The sequence below is a fragment of the Orcinus orca genome, chromosome 17 (assembly GCF_937001465.1).
Source record: "Orcinus orca chromosome 17, mOrcOrc1.1, whole genome shotgun sequence".
Lineage (NCBI taxonomy): Eukaryota > Metazoa > Chordata > Mammalia > Artiodactyla > Delphinidae > Orcinus > Orcinus orca.
Genome location: NC_064575.1, coordinates 84,590,592 through 84,610,469, shown reverse-complemented (window position 1 = coordinate 84,610,469; position 19,878 = coordinate 84,590,592). Strand labels below are relative to the sequence as shown.

Below are 19,878 nucleotides of genomic sequence, written 5' to 3'. Positions count from 1 at the left end.
TCCAAAATGTAAGCCAGCAGACACAACTGTCCACCTGTCAGATAGCTGTGAATACTGTCCTAATTCCTGGGTCTGCACCCTCCCATACTTGGACTCCAGGAAGCCTTTGCCACACGACCATTGTAATGCATACATATTAACGCACACCTTTCAAACGGCTGTTGCCACTGAAATGTCAGAGGACAGAGATAGTCAGACATTTTTGCCTCTTCCTAACCACTTGTTCAAGTGAAACCTTTAAAAATATAAATCTGAAGAGTAGTCCCTAAGGGCTTCATGGAACAAAATTGCCACCCTAGCACACGAGCAAAGCCCGTGACTCCCCCTTCATGCCCTTCCCTCTTTCGGGGGTCTTGGGGGTCCGTCCTCACGTTTAGTTAAGTTTGGAGTAGACTGCACCCGGGGGCTGAAATGCAACAGGGCTAAAGGGGTGGGGGAGGCTTCCCACCCTCAGAGGCTTAACAGGCCCGCACAGCAGGGAGGGAGCAAGTGCAGGGGTAGCTGCAGTCCACGTGCTCGGAGGAGAGCAGGGGATATGCTTCTGTGTCAGGAGGGAGAGGGAGGGGTGACACGGGAGACCCGGGACAGGAGGCGGCACGCATTCCAGGCAGAGGGGGGTGACACTGCTTCGAGACTCAGACTCACTCAGAACTTAGCCAAAGTGAAGTGTGTGTTCATCCAGGACCACCTGTGTCCCCGGGAAAGCGACACAGGCACTTCCTCCCCTGGGCTCGCTGGGCCCCAAGTCTATTTCCTTCAAGTCTGGTCTTTATTCGCCTGGAGAGCCCTGAGTTTCCACTTTGTTAAATCCCTCAGGTTTAGGAGACTTTATTGACTTCATCTTCCGTTTCAGACTAGACCGTTCTTTTTGCTCTGAACTTTAAATTCACGTGTCAAACAATGAGGATTTTAGAGCTGGAAGTGACTTCGGGGCCCCTCCAAGTCAACCCAGTTCTTTAGATGAGGAAATGGGATCCGGCTGGTTCACCCACGTGCTCCCAGCCGGTGAGGAGCAGAAAGGAAAGCCTCCAGGTTTGCATTTCCGTGATGCTGAATGGTATTGAGCATCTTCTTATGTGCTTATTGGCCATTGGTGTATCTTCTTTGGGTCTACTCAGACCTTTTGCACACTGTTTACTTAGATTATTTGTCACTTTCTTGTTGAAGTTGTAAGAGTTCTTTCTATATTCTGGATATGAATCTTATCAGATAGATGATTTGCAGATACTTTCTTCCATTCACGGGTTGTCTTTTCACTTTCTTGATGTTGTCATTTGCAACACAAAACTTTTAGTTTTATGCAGTCCAGTTTATCTTCTCTTTTCTTTTGTTGACTGAGCTTTCGGCGTCCTAAGAAACCATGGCCTAACCCAGAGGGTCACAAAGATTTACTCCTGCGTTTTCTTCTAAGAGTTTTATCGTTTTAGCTCTCACGTTTGAGTTAATTTCTATGTATGTTGTGAGGAAGGGGGGGGTCCAGCTTCATTTTTCGCATGTGGATATCCTGTTGTCCCAGCATTATTTGTTGAAAAGACCCCATGGAAATGTCTTCACACCCTTTATCATTCTTTCCAGCTAAGCTCTTATAGAAAATTATCTTTCTCTATTCTTTTTAATAAAATGCGGATTTACCAGAATAATCAGGATACTTACTCATGTGATGCTCTGTTGGTTTGTTCACAGCCCAGCAGACCTGGTTATCCTAGTCCGAGGTCCAGCGAAGGGTTTCATCCCAGCCCACAGCACATGCTACAGACCAATCACTACCAGGTATACCGTTCATTACTGTCAAAAGATGTGTTATTTTATTCTTCAGCACATTTGGGGGTGGGGAAGGATACATTGTATATATTTATAAATTAAAACATTCATTTTTCTCATCGAACAAATAAATGATTCTCTCCCAAGCCCCACGTTTCCTTACCTTGTAAATAAGAACAGCTATGGGACATTTCCTGCAGGCCTTTTCAGCTTGAAATGCTCGTTTGATCCTTTCACGTCGTTGGTGTCATATAGGAAACTGCCTTAGATCATTTGAAATCTCTTTGTTGTGAAAATTCCTAGAAGTTCTCTGGCAGTGATATATCTCTTCTGACCAGAAATAGTCGCTGATACAGCATTTTATGTTTAGTAGAGTTTTTTTTTTTTAGTAGAGTTTTTTATTAAAATATTTTCATTCAAATAAGGTGTGAGAACTACCTGTACATCTTATTTGAAAGTTTAGTAATTACATATTGTCAGTATGGGGTTTTGGTATGAATCAGTGCCTAGAGACCTAACAGATGCTTGGAAGCTTTGCTGAAGGGAATTTGGAATATGGATGTGGCTGTGCTTTATCTCATTTGAAAAGTAGCTGCCAGCCCTGGCTGCCCAGAACCAGCCTAATGAGTTAGGCAAACAGATACTGATGCCTTGTCTCTCTTTCTCTTGATGGAGGGAGAACCATGTAAAGAAATTCCTCTCACTTTCCTTCTGCCTTGAAATTTTTCTCCATGTCCAGCTCAATGTTTTTCTCTGCCTTTGAGATCATTGGTAGACTGTGAAGGCCTGCCTTCTGTCACCATCCACGCTGGTTCACTAGAGGACAAGCATTTGAGGGTCTTGTTTGTTCTTTGCTGGTGGAGTAGTAGTGAGTTGGGCAGGAAAGGGACTTGTAGAGAGATGGCTTAACCATGTTTATGGCCCATTGCTTTTACATCCGAGGATGGTCTGCTCTCAGCACTGTAATAAGTGTAGAATTCCAAAGTGAAGAATTTCTGGTTTCCTAGTGTCTGTTTGCACTAGCTGTCGACTGTGGCCATAACAGACCGCCTTTCTCGAGGCTGCAGTTGAGTCCATTTCCTCGCCTTTACCGGCTTCTAGAGGCACCTGCATTCCTTGGCTCGTGGCCCGTTCCTCCACTTCAAAGCCCAAGTATCTCTCTGACTGTTCTTCAGTAGCCACACCCCCTTTCTCTCCCCTCTGCTTCCCTCTTGCATTCTTAGGGACGCTTATGATCACATTGGGTCCACTCAGATCGTCCAGGTTAATCTCCCCACCTAATGATTCCTAATTGATAATCACATCTGCACAGTCCCTTTGGCATGTAAGCTACCATATTCACACAGGTCCCAGGGATTAGGGCGTGGACAAGCTTGAGGAGCCGTTATTCTGCTGCCACATTATTCTCTATAATCTCAGTTACTTCCTTTCACGTGGAAAGCAGAACTGTGCAGAAGTCGTACTGCGTCAGACCCTGACCTGGCCGCTTCACTCACCCGCAGGTCTCTGGCTACCCTGGCTCACATGGAATCACAGCCGTGGCTGGCAGCATCTACCCAGGTCAGGCATCTCTTTTGGACCAAACGGATTCGTGGAATCACAGACCACAGGAGATATCGATGTGGCAGCCCAACGTGGAGGTAAATTGGATGTTCTTGGGCTTTGCTTTGTTAACTGATGAGGCTGTGCCCAAGGTACAGGATTTCTAAATCCTAAGATGTGTCAATTTAGATGCCCTCATTCTAAGATCAGATGCTCTCTGGGTCTGAGAATCTTCACTAAACGATGGAGAGATGCTGCCATCATTAGCCCATTCATTTGAAAAGCAGGGCCTACATGAGGCCAAGGAACAGACAGCCTCCAGCTCTGCGGACCGTGTGAATTTTTACTGAATTTTCTTGGTAAAACCAAGAACCACTCCTATAATATTAAAAATCATTTCTTTGAATCCAAGAACATCTGTAGTTGTCTGCTCTTAAGCTCTTTTCCTTGGAGTGCACGTGCTTTATACTCTGTACTATGCGTGTGTCGTATTTAATCCTCCTCCCATTATTTTACGTCCAGATTGTTTCCACTTTTTCGCTCTAACTAATGATGCATTCTCTGCCCCATATCTTGGATTACTTATTTAGAGTAGGTCCCTGCAAGTGAACCATTGTATGCGTTTTAAAGCTGTTTCACGCACGGTAACTTGTAACCCCCAGAAAAGTTGCTCCCGCCGGCAGAGTAGAAGAGACCCTACTTCCACCACGCTTGCTGTTTTGCTTAATTGTTTGGAAAGACACACAGAAAGAAAAGTAAGAGCCTCACACACAGACTTCTGAGAGTGGACCTTTTCACTCCTCCTCCAGGACTCTGCAACACTGGACCTGCGTGGCATCGGGCAGGTGTTGCCGACCCACCTGATGGAGGAGCGGCTGATCCGGCAGCAGCAGGAGATGGAAGAGGACCAGCGCTGGCTGGAGAAGGAGGAGAGGTTTCTGGTAACTGAGTCTCAGAAAGTCCTTGCACCCCTAAGCCTCTGGAGTTGGCTCTACTGCAGATGATGGCAAACCTCATCTGTTCCAAAGCAGGAGCCTTTGTTTTCCATCTGCTTCCTAAAACTTGCAATAGTGGGTCGTTCGCTTTTCTTGAATTACATTTTCCAGATAAATTTCTAGGAGGTCTGTAGTAGAATCATGGGCTCAGATGTAGAACCGTTTCTGTGGTTTTGTGTTACTGCCACGTTTACACAGAAACGACTCCCACTGAAGTGTCAGCTTGCACATAAGACACTGCCTCTTGCTACTGCAGGCACATGACTAGACGGCCCGGGGGCCCCGGGCTTGCCTTCCTGGGCTCCTCTGGTTCGAGGTCTGAGAGACGCAGACCTCCTGCCACATGCCTCTGGGGTTGTGGGCAGCAAATGTCTTCCTGGGACAACTCTTGTCGACAGCCCCTCAGAAGTCCCTGGGGACAGAGGAGCGGTGACAGAGTGGCCTGTGTGTGTCACGTGGTCCTCAGCCTTAGGACCCCTCCCCTGTCACCCTGCGCAGTTACTTCAGCCTTCCTGAAGTAGCCTGAAGAGAAGAAGGCCTGGACGGAGCCAGGACTCAGAGTGCTTCCGCAAAGCCCGTACCTGGCTGGTCCAGAGCTGGTCCCTCACGCTTTGACCATAAACATCCCGAGACCACCTCTACGTCACCCTCTGTGCTGAGGGACCAGACACTGATGAGGGGATACAACGCTGTTCACGCATCTCTGGAAGTCCTACAGGCACAGAAACATTAAATCAACAACCAGTGGTTTTACGAGACAGCGGTTCATCACCTGTGATCCTGATTTCATTCTTTATACGGGGCTTTCTTTTTGAAAACTGTAGTTTCAAATTAAACAAAGCAAGCTGTGCACAAGTTCGGTGCGGCACGTTTTAACCTCCCGGGTGGCCGCTGCCCCCGCTGCAGGGGGGTGAGGGCCATCTCGGCGCGAACGGGGGCCTGGGAGCAAGTCACACTAGGTGGAGGCACTTTCTCTCCTTTCTGTTCTTTTTCTTCTAAAATGGAGCCTGCAGACATCACACACACCCCACACTCATTTAACTGCCGGACAGGACTAATGCGCACAGCCCTGTCGCAGCTTAATGGTTAAGATCGCACAAAGTGCTTACCACGTGTCGCTCACCATCCTACATATTCCTCATACAGAAAGTCATTCAGTCTTTATAACCACCCTGTGGGGAAGAGACAGGTCCAAAATATTTTATCCGAAACTCTTGAGGGTTCTGTGTGCTACACTATTTTTTTGCTTTAGGAAGTTAATGAAGGGAATCCCCTGGTGGTCCAGTGGTTAGGACTCAGCGCTTTCACTGCCGGGGACCAGATTCAATCCCTGGTCGGGGAACTAAGATCTCGTAAGCCTTGCAGTGCGGCCAAAAAAAAAAAAAAAGAAAGAAAATTAATGAAATATGACGCACATGCTGTATATTATATAAGTATTCCAATAGCATACAGAGTTAAAAGCACTAACGCTCTTACAGCAAAACACAGGTGTTCACATTACCAGGTGTAAAGACAGCCCTCACATCAGGTCAGGTCAGGTTTTGCCACAAAATTAGTTTCCTTCAAGCTTAAAAAAACAAACAAACTTACCAGTCTTTTAGTACATTTTAGATTTTGGAAACGAGGATAAAGGACAGTGTACCTATCCTTTATTACCCTCGTGTTAGAGATGAGGAAATTGCCCGAGACCACTGGGTAGCGTTGGCCGAGCCGGGGTCTTCGGTGCCCGCCACTCTGCCAGCTGGAGTGCCCGGCTGCACACGGCTCAGCACCCCCACGGACTAGTGCTCCTCTGCACGTGCATTTACTGTAACGTATACGAAATATCGCTGGGCACTGTGAACCATTCACTTTTGAACAAAAGTTTCATCATATCAAAATTCTAAATTATTTAAATCAAAGCGTATCTTGAGATTATAAGGCAAGCGGCAAAAATTTGTTATTATTATTTACTATACTAACCTGAGCAAATCTATTTGGATATTATATCAGTTCCAAGAATACAGCTGCTGTTCCCTAGCCCTACATTTTAACCTTTTGTCTAGATAGCCTACTTTCCCGCATTGATTTGTATTTTAAAAAGGCAGTGTTACAGACTCTTCAAACTCGAGTTAGTATACGTAAATACCAGTGTCTGGTGTATGATCGCCCTGAGAGTGGAGGAGGCCGCGGCCGTGAGCTGCTCTGACAGAGCTCAGCCGGCGGCGAGAGCAGGAGGGGGGCCTGGGGGTGCCACTCGGGGTCGGGATGATGTTGGCGCCCAGGCCTCGAGATAGATTGGAATTTGCAGGGCAGACAGGCTCAGGAAGTGTGCTCATGCCTTGGGAAGCGCTTGCTGGTGGGGAAGGTGATCGGCCCAGGCCCAGGCTCCATCTTCCCAGCGATGTCAGGTACTCTGAATCAGAAACTGCCGGCTCATCAGCCGTAGGGGTTGTCCCTTTTAATTGAGATAATTTACATACAGTGGACTGCGCAGGTCTTAAGCGTACAGTTTGGTGAGTTTTGATAAATACATTAAGTCCATATAACCCATTCTCCATACGTGTGACATTTCTGTCACTCCAGATGGCTTCCATGCCACGTTGAAAATCCACTAATGAAGTCGTATAATGAACTCCCCCCGGGGAGTCCAGTCAGTGCTGTGTCCTGTGACAGCCTCAGTGTACCTGTCTCCTCAGCCTGGGACATTTCCATTTGTTCCTGATCCCTTTTATTTCTCCCATGTAACTTTATAATTTTCTCTAAGTCCATATCTTCCCTTATTAAATTACTGCCCATTCATTTAGAGCTTCCCGTCACTGATAATGGTATCTCATTTTCATTGAACTTTTTAGTTGTTATTTCCGTATATGCATATGCAGTTGATTTTTAGGAAATTATCTTGTATGTAACAATATTTATCACATGAAATTTTTCTGACTGATTCCCTTGGATTTTTTCTATTCATGCACGGTTATCACTTTTTAAAAAACATTTTCTTTCTTCATTTTCAGTTATGTATCTCATATTGCCCCTGAAGCATCTCTTGCCAACTTTGTATTAAACAGGTTCTTGCCTGCTTTTATTTTTTTATTTTTATTTTTTTAAACCCCACATTTGTTTATTTATTTATTTTTGGCTGTGTTGGGTCTTCGTTTCTGTGCGAGGGCTTTCTCTAGTTGTGGCAAGCGGGGGCCACTCTTCATTGCAGTGCGCGGGCTTCTCACTATCGCGGCCTCTCTTGTTGTGGAGCACAGGCTCCAGACGCTCAGGCTCAGCAGTTGTGGCTCACGGGCCTAGTTGCTCCGCGGCATGTGGGATCTTCCCAGACCAGGGCTCGAATCCCTGTCCCCTGCATTAGCAGGCGGACTCTCAACCACTGCGCCACCAGGGAAGCCCATCCTGCTTTTATTTTTAAAGATAATGTCCGTAATAGTTTTCTCCATTAAGTATAATGCTGGCTCTCTATTTTTAAAATAACCTTTTTAAAGCTTTTAAAAGGCTTAACGTGATGAATTACATGAAGCATTTTGCTTGGTTTTATGCTGGACCCTCATTCCAGAGAGAAGTCCCCACTAAGTCGTGGTTGATGATCCTTTGAAGGTCCTGGTGTCTTTTGTTTGTGATGTTTTATTAGAATTTCCTATCGATCTTCATAAGCAAGAGTGAGTTATTATTGTCATTGTTAATGGTTTCAAGATCAGAACAGTGTTGATGTCCTCAGTCGAATAATCCCTGCCCCATCTGCGTTGGCCGTTGGTCAGGCAGCCGGTATAGGTGGGGGGCTGAGAGCAAGTGAGCCGTCAGGACGGGCCCGGCCTCGGCGTGAGCAACTGGGTGAGCGAGCCACAGCGCCGCTGCCAGGGGAGGGAAGGTGAGGAGGTGAGGGCAAGTAAATGTCAAGGCTGGGGCGTCGTACATGGCATCTCTGAGATCCTGTCCCCTCCAAGCTGTGTTTCGTGCCTCAGCCGCGGTGACATTTCTACACCTCGGGTCTGATCCTGGCCTTCTCTGACTTAAAACCTCCCAGTGGCTGCCACAGGATGACCACCTGGGGCCCTCCATCCTTCCTGTCCTTGAGACGCAGCCCCTGTAGGTCAGCCCTGGTTGTGACAGAGCGGACGGAGCGCAGGGGAGGCCCAGCATGCAGGGCCATCAGGGCAGGCTGAGCAGCTGAAGAACATGCCAGGTTGAGGGCACACCGAGTGCAGGAGCCTAGGCTCTGGGGTCAGCTAGGGGAGGCTTCAAAATCCTAGTTACCGCGGCCCTACGTGAGTTGTTTAACCTCTCTATGCTGCGATTTGTTAATCTGTAAGATAATTATAATTTCCTCTGTAGAATGCAAGAATGCTTTTCTGTAGGGTTGAGTGGAGGATTAAATGTATAACGCATAGACAGTGGAAGGGATAAGGAATACACCATTAATTTTTCCAAGGGCTTTTAATCTCTCGTTCAGTTTGTTCTCTGTAGCAGGCAGGAGCGCTGCATTGATGAGAATCTAGAATCCTAGATCGTACACATCGCCCAGAGTACCTGCAGGCGGCTCCCAACCCGAGCTGAGTGTCATAGATGGGGTGAGAGATTTTAGCCAGTGTCGAAGGGAGTCTGCAAAGGAGCGTCGCTGGTATCACGCAGGAGCTGGACACCCTTTCACTGGATTTATTTGTTATCAGTGAGCCTTAATTCGTTGTTTGTTTTTGGGGGGTTTTTTTCCCCTTAATTCATTTTTGCTGTTGTTAGGGCTCCCTTAGGTAGGCTATTTTTAGCAGCTGGCTAACAAGGCCCTGGCTGTGTCTGACCGCCACGTTTCCCCGAGGAGGCAGAATCTGCATGCAGGACGTGGAGCCTCTTAGGCCCAGGTGCTTCCCAGTGCAGGCTTCTCAAGCTGTCAGTGAAGGAGGACCCGTTTCTATTTTTTTTTCCTAAACCACTGTAGACCTGATACTCTAGTGAAATAAAATAAGAAGCAGTTACTAGAAAAAGGAAATTTTTAAAAAGGTGTACAGACTTTTATTATGAGCTCCAACAGACCTAAAAATTACTATTTCAGATTGCTCTAGAAATTTCTAAAGATGCTCATCCTCTGTTTCTGTCTCATCATGACCTGGTAACAGCAAATCATTCCTGACCCGCCCTGGTCCTCGGACTGTGCTGGGAGCAGCCCTGCCGCTCCCTTCCGTGAGGTCACCTTGTACCCGGGTGGAAGAGTCATGTTCTTACTGGAAAAATTAAAGTTGCTTTGTCAGTAGCGATTCCCAGATTTTTTCTGACAGATCAGAATCGATAGCTGTTTATTGAAGCCTCCTGTTTTAGGACTTACATCATTGTATGAGGCTACTTTTTATCGAGCACTTTGGAGAGTCGAGTGGAGCATCCCTCCATCAGCACACATAAGGCAGGCTCTTGCCCTGGGGCACACAGCTGTGACCTACAGCGCAGGGTCTTTGTGGTGTCCCCACCCACTTCTGTGATCTCAGTGCAGCCCGAGTGGTTTCTGAGTTGCCTCTGTGCCTGTGAATCCACAGCTGTAAAAGCTCTCTTGCAAACTGGCCAGAGAGAGAGCTGGCAGCCTTGACTAGAACCTCAGTCCATTGAGAGGACTTTCTTTCCTATTGGCTGCTGCTTAAAGAGAGAGTAACTGTGTTACTTGTTTATTTTTATTGCCATGCACACAGTCATTTTCTAATGCAGGGCTGTGCTGAAGATAGGATTTTAATTTTAAAATGAGAAAGTTTTGAGTATATAAAGCCTGCTTTGTGTCCTGAGAAAGGAAATGAATGTTTGAGCTGTTTTCCCTCTCGCAGCAGAGCCAGTCAGCAGGAATGAAAGGTGAACATCAAGATGGGGTCAGAGAGTCCAAGACGGGGACTCTGCTCTCAGCCAGGCCACATCCCTCCCATGTGTATTCCACAGTCCAGATTTGAAGACAATGTGTAGTGCAAGGGGAAAGGACTTTGAGTTGAAAGCCTTAGGTTTGAAGTTTTCTAGAGTGATAGCAACATGGGACTAGAGATCAAGCCTGAACGGTTGGTTACTGTGTCCCCAAAACCAAAAGCGGCGCCTTCAGCCCCCATCTGTTGCCTAAGAGAAGGGAATACGCATGCCCACACGGAAAAGAACTGGAGATAACCCGCCTGCCCGTTAACAGCAGAACGGATGCAACAAGGGCATGTTGCACAACAGTAAGAACGGACAAACTGCTACACACAACCACAGGGCTGAATCTTAGACACCGTGTTCACAAAAGATGTCAGACACACAAGAGTGCTTCTTACGGGACCCATTTGTATGAAGTTCAGAAACAGTCGTCTGGGCTGGAAGTCAGAGGAGGGGTCCCTTTGGCGAACTGAGCCTGCGGGTTATCTGCTGTGTGTCTTGATTGGGGTGGCGTGTTAGGCAGGGGTACTGACCTTTACACTTAAGAACTGTGGGCTGTGTTGTATACAAGTTATACCTGAATTTGAAAAAAAGAAAGAAAATGCATACCTGATGGGGAAAAGAATCAAATAGGCCCAGACATTCTTTATGTCTATTATCCATTTCTGTAAGATTTTAGATAGAAATTGCCTTTGCCTCCTTTCTGTCTTTAGTATTACTATCTTCAGATCCAGAATATTTTGTTTTGAAGTGTAATTGACTTAGAATATTGTATTAGTTTCAGGTGTACAACACAGGGATTCAGTATTTTTATATATTACAGAATGATCATCAGTGTAGGTCTGGTTACATCTGTCACCATACGAAGTTATTACAGTATTAGCCAATCCATTTCCCACACTGTACATTACATCTCATTGACCCATTTATTTTATAACTGGAAGTTTGTCCCTCTTAATCTCCCTCACCTATTTCACTCATCCCCCCCACCCCTCCCCTCTGGCAACCACCTGTTCTCTGTATCTGTGAGTCCGTTTCTGTTCTGTTTGTTCATTTGGTTTTGGGGAGGTTATTTGTTTTTTGTTTTTTTAGATTCTACATATAAGTGAAATCATACAGTATTTGTCTTTCTCCGATTGACTGACTTCACTTTGCATGATACCCTCTGTGTTGTTGCAAATGGCAAGATTTCATTCTTTTTTACGGCCGACTAATATTCCATTGTGTGTATATGTACCACATCTTCTTTATCCATTCCTCTATAAGTGGGAAGTTAGGTTGCTTCCATATCTTGGCTATGGTAAATAATGCTGCAGTGAACGTAGGGGTGCATATATCTTTTCAAAGCAGTTTTTTGGTTTTCTTCAGAAAAATACCTGGAACTAGAATTACTGGATTATATGATAGTTCTATTTTTTTTTTTTAATTTATTTATTTTTTTGCAGTACGCGGGCCTGTCACTGTTGTGGCCTCTCCTGTTGCAGAGCACAGGCTCCGGACGCACAGGCTCAGTGGCCATAGCTCACGGGCCTAGCCGCTCCGCGGCACGTGGGATCTTCCTGGACTGGGGCACGAACCTGTGTCCCCTGCGTCGGCAGGCGGACTCTCAACCACAGCGCCACCAGGGAAGCCCCTGTTTGTTCGTTTTAATACTTTTTTTTTAAAAGGAAACTTTATTACTTTTATTTATTTATTTTTTTGGCTGCATTGGGTCTTCGTTGTTGCGCGGGCTTTCTCTAGTTGAGGCAAGCGGGAGCTATTCTTCCTTGCAGTGCGCAGGCTCACTGTGGTAGCTTCTCTTGTTGCGGAGCATGGGCTCCAGGCACTCAGGCTTCAGTAGTTGTGACACGTGCGCTCAGTAGTTGTGGCTCATGGGCTCTAGAGCGCAGGCTCAGTAGTTGTGCCACGTGGGCTTAGTTGCTCCGTGGGGATCTTCCTGGACCAGGGCTCAAACCCGTGTCCTCTGCATTGGCAGGCGGATTCTTAACCACTGTGCCACCAGGGAATTCCTTTCATAATTTGTATATTTCTAGTTATGGTCTTTTCTTTTTTGATTAGAGAAGTCCCTTTAACATTTCTTGTAAAGCCAGTTTTGTGGTGCTGAACTCTTTTACGTAACTTTTGCTTGTCTGTTAAACTCTTTATCTCTCCTTCAAAGCTGAATGATAGCCTTGCTGGGTAGAGTATTCTTGGTTGTAGGTGTTTTCCTTTCATTATTTTGAATGTATGGTTCCACTCCTGGCCTCTGCAAAGTTTCTGTTGAAAAGTCAACTGATAGTCTTATGGCAGTTCTCTTGTACATAACAAGTTGCTTCTCTCTTACTGGTTTTAAGATTCTCTCTTTATCTTTAGTTTTTGCCATTTTAATTATGTATCTAGTGTGGACCTCTTTGGGGTCATCTTGTTTGGGATTCTCTGTACTTCGACTTGGATGTCTCTTTCCCTTCCCATGTTAGGGAAGTTTTCAGCTATGGTATTTTTCAAATAAGGTCTCCACCCCTTTCTCTTTTCTCCTTTTGGGACCCCTATAATTTGAATGTTAGTATGCTTGATGTTGTCCCAGAGGTCTCAAACTATCCTCTTTTTTTTTTCTTTTTTCTGTTTATCTTGGATGATTTCCACCGCTCTGCCTTCCAGTTCACTGATCCATTCCCCATTCCTCTGTATCCAGTCTACTGTTGATTCCTTCTAGTGTATTTTTTCAGTTATTGTATTCTTCAGCTCTGTTGGGTGCTTCTTTGTATTTTCTAACTCTTTGTTAAACTCTCACTGTGTTCACCCATTCTTCTCGCAAGTTTGTTGACCGTCTTTATGATCATTACCTTGCACTCTTTCTTCGGTAGATTGCATATCTCCCCTTTGCTTAGTTCTTCTTCTGGGGTTTTGTCTTATTCTTTTATTTGGAATTCCTCTGTCTCCTCATTTTGCCTAATTGTCTGTGTTTATCTCTGTGTATTAGGAAGGGTCAGTTACATTTTTTCAATCTTGGAGAAGTGGCCTTATGTAAGAGACATCCTGTGGAACGCAGCAGCACCCTCCCCTTTGGTCACCAGAGCTGTATGCTTTTGTCCCATGTGTGGGTTGTGTGGGTCCTTCTGCTGTGGCTGGGCCAGCTACCGTGGGCAGCTGGTAGGTGAGGCTGGCCCAGCCCTGTTGGCTGCCTGGCCCTGCCTTGTCCAGTGGCTGCCAGCCTGCTGATAAGAGGGGCTGGGTACTGGGGCAGCTGGTTGTGGGCCCCAGAGGGCTAGAGATCTAGAATATTCTGTAAGGGGAAAACAGGAGAATTTAGCTTCACCCAGTAGCAGAAACAATAATAGAATCTCTTCTTTTTGACAGGCTGTCTTTGGCTAGATCGCTCTTTAGTTCCCAGCATGACACTTTTATGCAGACAGGCTCTGTCGACTATATGAGGAAAACGCTTAAATATTTCTATTCGTGGAACACAAGTGGACTTTACATAGATAGGCCTCCTTTAAGATAGAAACGCTGGGGCTTCCCTGGTGGCGCAGTGGTTGAGAGTCCGCCTGCTGATGCAGGGGACACGGGTTCGTGCCCCGGTCCAGGAAGATCCCACATGCCGCGGAGCAGCTGGGCCCGTGAGCCATGGCCGCTGAGCCTGTGCGTCCGGAGCCCGTGCTCCGCAACGGGAGAGGCCACAGCAGTGAGAGGCCCGCGTACCGCAAAAAAAAAAAAAAAAAAAAAAAAGATTGAAACTCTGTCTTTGGAAAAGTATATCATTGGGGAGTTGTTGTGCATAAAGAAAAATAAGCCATTTCATGTATTTTATATGAAAGTAAAAATAGATAATTCATGTAAATACATGAAACCCAGCACCTTACTCTATAAGCAAACAATATATGAACAGCTTTTGTTTAAGTAAAAACGTAAATAAAATATTTTCCGCACATAGAAGATACTAAATATTTGTTGCCTGATTGAATCCAGCTCGTGTCGCCTGTAGCAACCGGTTCTGCCTTTCTAAGCTTCACGTTCCTCCTCTGTAAAATCTTTTCTCCTTTGCATTTTTATTAATGCATTCCTTCAGCACATATTTACTAACCATCTCATATGTGCACATTTCTGTGCCAAGCACTTACTTAATCCTTATAATAACTGTGTGGGTGAGGAAATGGGTTAGGAGAGGTGAACCTTGTCCAAGGCAGCTTAGCATCTGTGAGACAAAACAGAGACGTTCTACTACTTAAGGAAGGGGGAGGGGCATTTTGTTTATTGATTGACTGCAAGTTCTAAGTGAAGTCCAGCAGCGCTGGGGCAAGTCCATCGCGGACCAAGGCAGGACCAGCGTGGCGGCTGATACGCTCAATTTCTCAGATGTTTAAACCCTGTGACTCAGTAATTCAGTTCTTAGAAATCTGTCCCCAGGAACTAATCAGGAATTTAGTCAAAGATTTGTGTACAAAGATGTTTACCCACAGCCTACTTATACAGTTGAAATTTTGAAAATGGCCCAAATGTTCAACAAACAGCAGGATAACTGTTTATTCTACTTGACACGTACATGGCAGTGACTCAGTACTTTGCCAATATTAACTCGTTTAATCCTGACAAGGATTGGGGTAGTGCATGGCAGGTGCTGTTATTGCCCCATCTTAGAGATGAAGAAGTTGAGGCCTGGGTCACACAGCTGGCAAGGGCGGAGGCTGACCTGAACCCCGATGGCTACTGCCAGAGCCCAGGCTGTTTCCACCTTTCTCTGTGTGTGACAACATTCATGCTCTGGAATATTATACAGTATTCTAACGTTTTTACCAATTTCCACTGTATAATATTATATGAAGGTTATGGAATTATATGACATGGTTTCACTTTTGAAAACACACATTTAAAAGAAAGAGACGAAGCTCGTTTCTCCATCAACACCCCCGACAGGTGCTTGCGGTTGGTGTCCTCAGCATTGGGCCCTCCTCAGGTGTAGAAAGTATGACGAATCAGATGTCAAGACGTTCTTTGCCTAACAAGGAAGTTGTGACTGCCTGATCTCTGCCAAATAGAGGGTCTGTAAGATACAGCAGACTGGCAGAGTCTAAGAGATGAGCGGTCAGCCAGCGTGCCTGGCGGGGGCAGGGGGCAGGAGTCGGTGTGGCTTCCTGGGGACTCCGTGAAATCCATGCCATCGTGGGGCAGGCTGGGGCCGCCTCACAGCATTGCTTTCACGAGGAGAAAACCTACCAAGCTCCACACCTTGACAGCATGTGGCCTACTTTGTTAATCTTATGTTAGTGAAATTCATTTACTCTTACTTATATGAAGTCAAGATTTCTGTTTGGTTTCTGTATTCTGGATGCAGTGCCGGGGGAAAACTTGTCACTGGACCATTTGCTGCTTTGGCAAGACAGCCAAGTACATATAAGCCTTAACGTGCCAGGAAGCGGGCATTGGTGCCTCCTCCTGGGGTGGGGATTTTCTAGGTGAAGAAAACTCGCTTTGCTGCTAGGAGGAGAGGTGGAGTGCACACCTTCATGTGTCATATGGGGTCAGGGCACAGGTGCCAGTCCTGTTAGCTATACACATGTGCGGAGAAAGGGGCTTTGCTGGGGCAGCTGACCTGGGCTTGTCACCACTGGGCTTTGAGAATTTTGTGAAACTGGGGAACTTTTAACTCTTCTTGTTCAGAGGACAATTGTGTTACAAAAGGAAGAAACTTAGTACAGAAATATGTCAGTGATTTTCAAACCAAGAATGAAACTGTTCGGTTTGCTTTCGTTTCTCTAGAAACCTGACGTGCGGCTCTCTCGAGGCAGCATCGACAGGGAGGATGGAGGTCCTCAGGGCCCGGTAAGCAGCCGCCCACGTTCTCATCAGGATCTGGACCACTTTGTGTCCTGGGATATCCAAGCTTGCTAGCATTTGTCATATGGAACACAATAATTCATTCTATAACTAAAATCAACGTTTTAGCCAAGATTATTAAAACTTACAGTACGCAGCCCAACATGCGTGTTTAGGTAGAAAAATTTCTACCCCATTACTAATACACTCTTTTCAATAGTAAGCTGAACTCTCTGTGTCCTAAAGAAATACGTACACAAATTGTTGCTACAGCAAGTTGTCATCTGCTAAATTTTTATACTCTTGTTTCGTGTTTTATGAAAGTTTCCACAGTCAGTCACAGAAAACTTGTTCAAGCAAGATTTTTTTCTGCTGAGTGTTGTAGGGGGAAATGACTGAAACTCTCTTTAAAGACCTAGCTTATTATCATTATTCCAAATATATTTAAAGCCCACTAGAAATATTCCCTGGTCTTCAGGGGAGAGTATTTTAAATTGTTATGATTTCCATTAGCAGATATCTGGTTAAAATAAATGCAGATTTCTTTAAAACTTAAAGAAATCCCCAGTAAAAAGGGGAAACGTGCACTTGCTGGGTAACGGACTTAGGGAGATAACTCTCCATCCACCCTAATAAGGTTTATGAGTAGAAATAAACCATTTCATTTCTAGACACACGTGGATACACATACATACACACATTAGACTGGGTCGTCATCCAACTCCGAGATGCATAGTTTTCCCTAGTCTGTGCTCTAAAATCCAGCTCCCCCTAATATCTGGCCCCTAGAAGACGTGTTCAGTTGCCAGCATGTGAAGGTTTGGCATTTCCCATAAGATATGCTGGCACAATGGGCTCTACAGACAGAATATTAGGCATTCCTTAGTCCACAAGTGCAAAATCACACTGTTCCCCGGTTAACATCTCCACATGCAGTGCTCACTCTTTATATTGGAAAGATGACATGTAGCTGAAAGCATTCCCTCTAAGATCAGGAACAAGACAAGGATGCTGACTCCCATCACTTTTATTCAACATAGTATTGGAAGTCCTAGCCACAGCAGTCAGACAAGAAAAAGAAAGAAAAGGAATCCAAATTGGAAAGGAAGAAGTAAAACTGTCACCGTTTGCAGATGACATGATACTTACATAGAAAATTCTAAAAATGCCACCAGAAAACTACTAGAGCTCATCAGTGAATTCGGTAAAGTTACAAGATACAAAATTAATATACAGAAATCTGTTACATATCTGTAGATTAAGAATGAACTATTGTTCATTGTTTCCTGTTAAGGAAACAATCCCATTTACCATCACATCAAAAAGAATAAAATACCTAGGATTAAACCTACCTAAAGAAGTAGAAGCCCTGTTCTTGGAAAAGTAGAAGACACTGATGAAAGAAATTGAAGAGGACACAAATGGATGGAAAGATATACTGTGTTCTTGGATCGGAAGCAGTAACGTTGTTAAAATGACCATACTACCCAAGGCAATCTACAGATTCAGTGCACTCCCTATCAAAATACTAATACCATGTTTTGTAAAACTAGAACAAATAATTTTAAAATATGTATGAAAACACAAAAGAACCCAAATAGCCACAACAATCTTGAGAAAGAAGAACAGAGCTGAAAGAATCACTCTCCCTGACCTCAGACTATACTACAAAGCTATAGTAATCAAAACAGTAAGGTACTGGCACAAAAACAGACATATAGATCAATGGAACAGAATAGAGAGCCTGGAAATAAACCCACGCACTTATGATCAATTAAGGTATGACAGAGGAGGCAAGAATATACAATGGAGAAAAGACAGTCTCTTCAGTAAGTGGTGCTGGGACAACTGGATAGCTACACGTAAAGAATGAAATTAGAACATTCTCCAACACCATATGCAAAAATAAACTGAAAATGGATTAAAGACTTTAAGATCGGAAACAAAAGGAAACAAAAAAATTTCTAAAGTTTTTAAAGATTTTTAAGAGACCTAAATATAACACCAGAAACCATAAAACTCTTAGAGGAAAACATAGGCAGAACACTCTTTGACATAAATCATAGCAATATTTTTTTGATCTGTCTCCTAAAGCAAAGGAAATAAAAGCAAATATAAAGAAATGGGACCAAATTAAACTTAAAAGCTTTTGCACAGCAAAGGAAACCATTGACAAAATGAAAGACAACCTACTGAATGGGAGAAAATATTTGCAGGTGATATGACCGATATGGGGTTAATATACAAAATATATAAACAGCTCATACAACTCAATGTCAGAAAAAACAAAGCAACCCAATTAAGAAATGGACAGAAGACCTGAATAGACATTTTTCCAAAGAGGAAATACAGATGGCCAACAGACACATGAAAAGATGCTCAACATGGCTAATCATCAGAGAAATGCAAATCAAAAGCCCAGTAAGATATAAGATATCACCTCAGACTGGTCGGAATGGCCATTATCGAAAAGAACACAAATAACAAATGTTGGTGAGGATGTGGAGAAAGGGGAACCCTTGTACACTGATGGGAATGTAAATTGGTGAAGCCACTGTGGAAAACAGTATGGAGGTCTCAAAAAACTAAAAATAGAACTACCATATGATTTAGCAATCCCACTCCTGGGCATATATCCGAAAAAAACCAGAAACATTAATTTGAAAAGATACATGCACTCCAGTGTTCATAGCAGCATTATTTATAATTGCCAAGATATGGAAACAACCCAAGTTCATCAACAGATGAATGGATAAAGAAGCTGTGGTGTATATATACAATGGAATACTACTTAGCCATAAAAAATGAAGTTTTGTCATTTGCAGCAACATGGATGGACTTGGAGGGTATTATGCTAAGTGAATAAGTCAGAAAACAAATATTGTATAGTATCACTTACAAACTACTGCATATAACGAAAAGACTCAGATATAGAGGACAAACTAGTGGTTAACAGTGGAGAGGGGCAATACAAGGGTAGGAGAGTAAGAGGTATAAACTATTTTGTATAAAATCAGCTACAGTGGGAATTCCCTGGCGATGCAGTGGTTAGAACTTGGCGCTTTCACTGCTAGGGCCCGGGTTCAGTCCCTCATCAGGAAACTAAGATCCCGCAAGTCGCACGGTGCAGCCAAAAAAAATCAGCCGCAAGGACGTATTGTAGAACACGGTGAATATAGCCAATATTTTATAATAACTACAAATGGAGCATAACCTTTAAAAATTGTGAATCACTATACTGTACACCTGTAACTTACAGTGTGCATCAAGACTTCTTTTTTTTGTTTTTTTTTTGCAATACACGGGCGTCTCACTGTTGTGGCCTCTCCCGTTGCGGAGCACAGGCTCCGGACGCGCAGGCTCAGCTGCCATGGCTCACGGGCCCAGCCACTCCGCGGCATGTGGGATCTTCCCAGACCGGGGTGCGAACCAGTGTGCCCTGCATCGGCAGGCAGACTCTCAACCACTGCACCACCAGGGAAGCCCAAGACTTCTTCAGTTAATAAAATGATAACGTATTGAGCAGTTGGTCCCAAATTGTTAAGAGGAAAGAGTGAGAATAAGCATGAAAGTAAACCCTATTCAAGGAACCAGCTATTTATAACATCACTAATAGGAACATTTTTTAGAAAAGGAAAATCCTGTTACAAGATGTGGCATGTAGAAGGTACCCAGAACGTATGTGGAGTGAATGAATGAATGAATGAATGATGAGACAGAAGGATTATTGAGAAACACTTTGTGAAACAGACGACGCATGACGGGGCCGCTTGTGATCTCATAGTACTTGCCACACACCAGGCCTGGGTGACAGTAGGAGCGCTTAGTCCTGATGGAGCAGGTGCTGCGCTGGGTGCTTCCCTCCTGTCACCTCATAAGTCCTCAGCACTCCTGTCAGGTCAGGCGCCGTGCCATCCACACGCCACAAATGAGT

General features: G+C 44.7%; 1 protein-coding gene across 33 annotated transcripts in view; it reads left to right on the top strand.

Annotated features, from left to right (window-relative positions):
* The window catches only part of PTK2 (protein tyrosine kinase 2), a 253,025-nt gene that overhangs the window by 219,869 nt on the left and 13,278 nt on the right, over nt 1-19,878 (top strand). For 25 of the 33 annotated variants that reach the window (XM_049700344.1, XM_049700341.1, XM_049700343.1 and 22 more), the window contains 4 exons: nt 1,684-1,770; nt 3,264-3,401; nt 4,113-4,244; nt 15,888-15,950. In XM_049700344.1, the coding sequence (XP_049556301.1) occupies nt 1,684-1,770; nt 3,264-3,401; nt 4,113-4,244; nt 15,888-15,950 (420 nt within the window). The remainder of the gene's footprint in view (nt 1-1,683; nt 1,771-3,263; nt 3,402-4,112; nt 4,245-15,887; nt 15,951-19,878) is intronic. The other 8 variants (XM_049700354.1, XM_049700355.1, XM_049700332.1 and 5 more) reach the window with 1 other exon arrangement.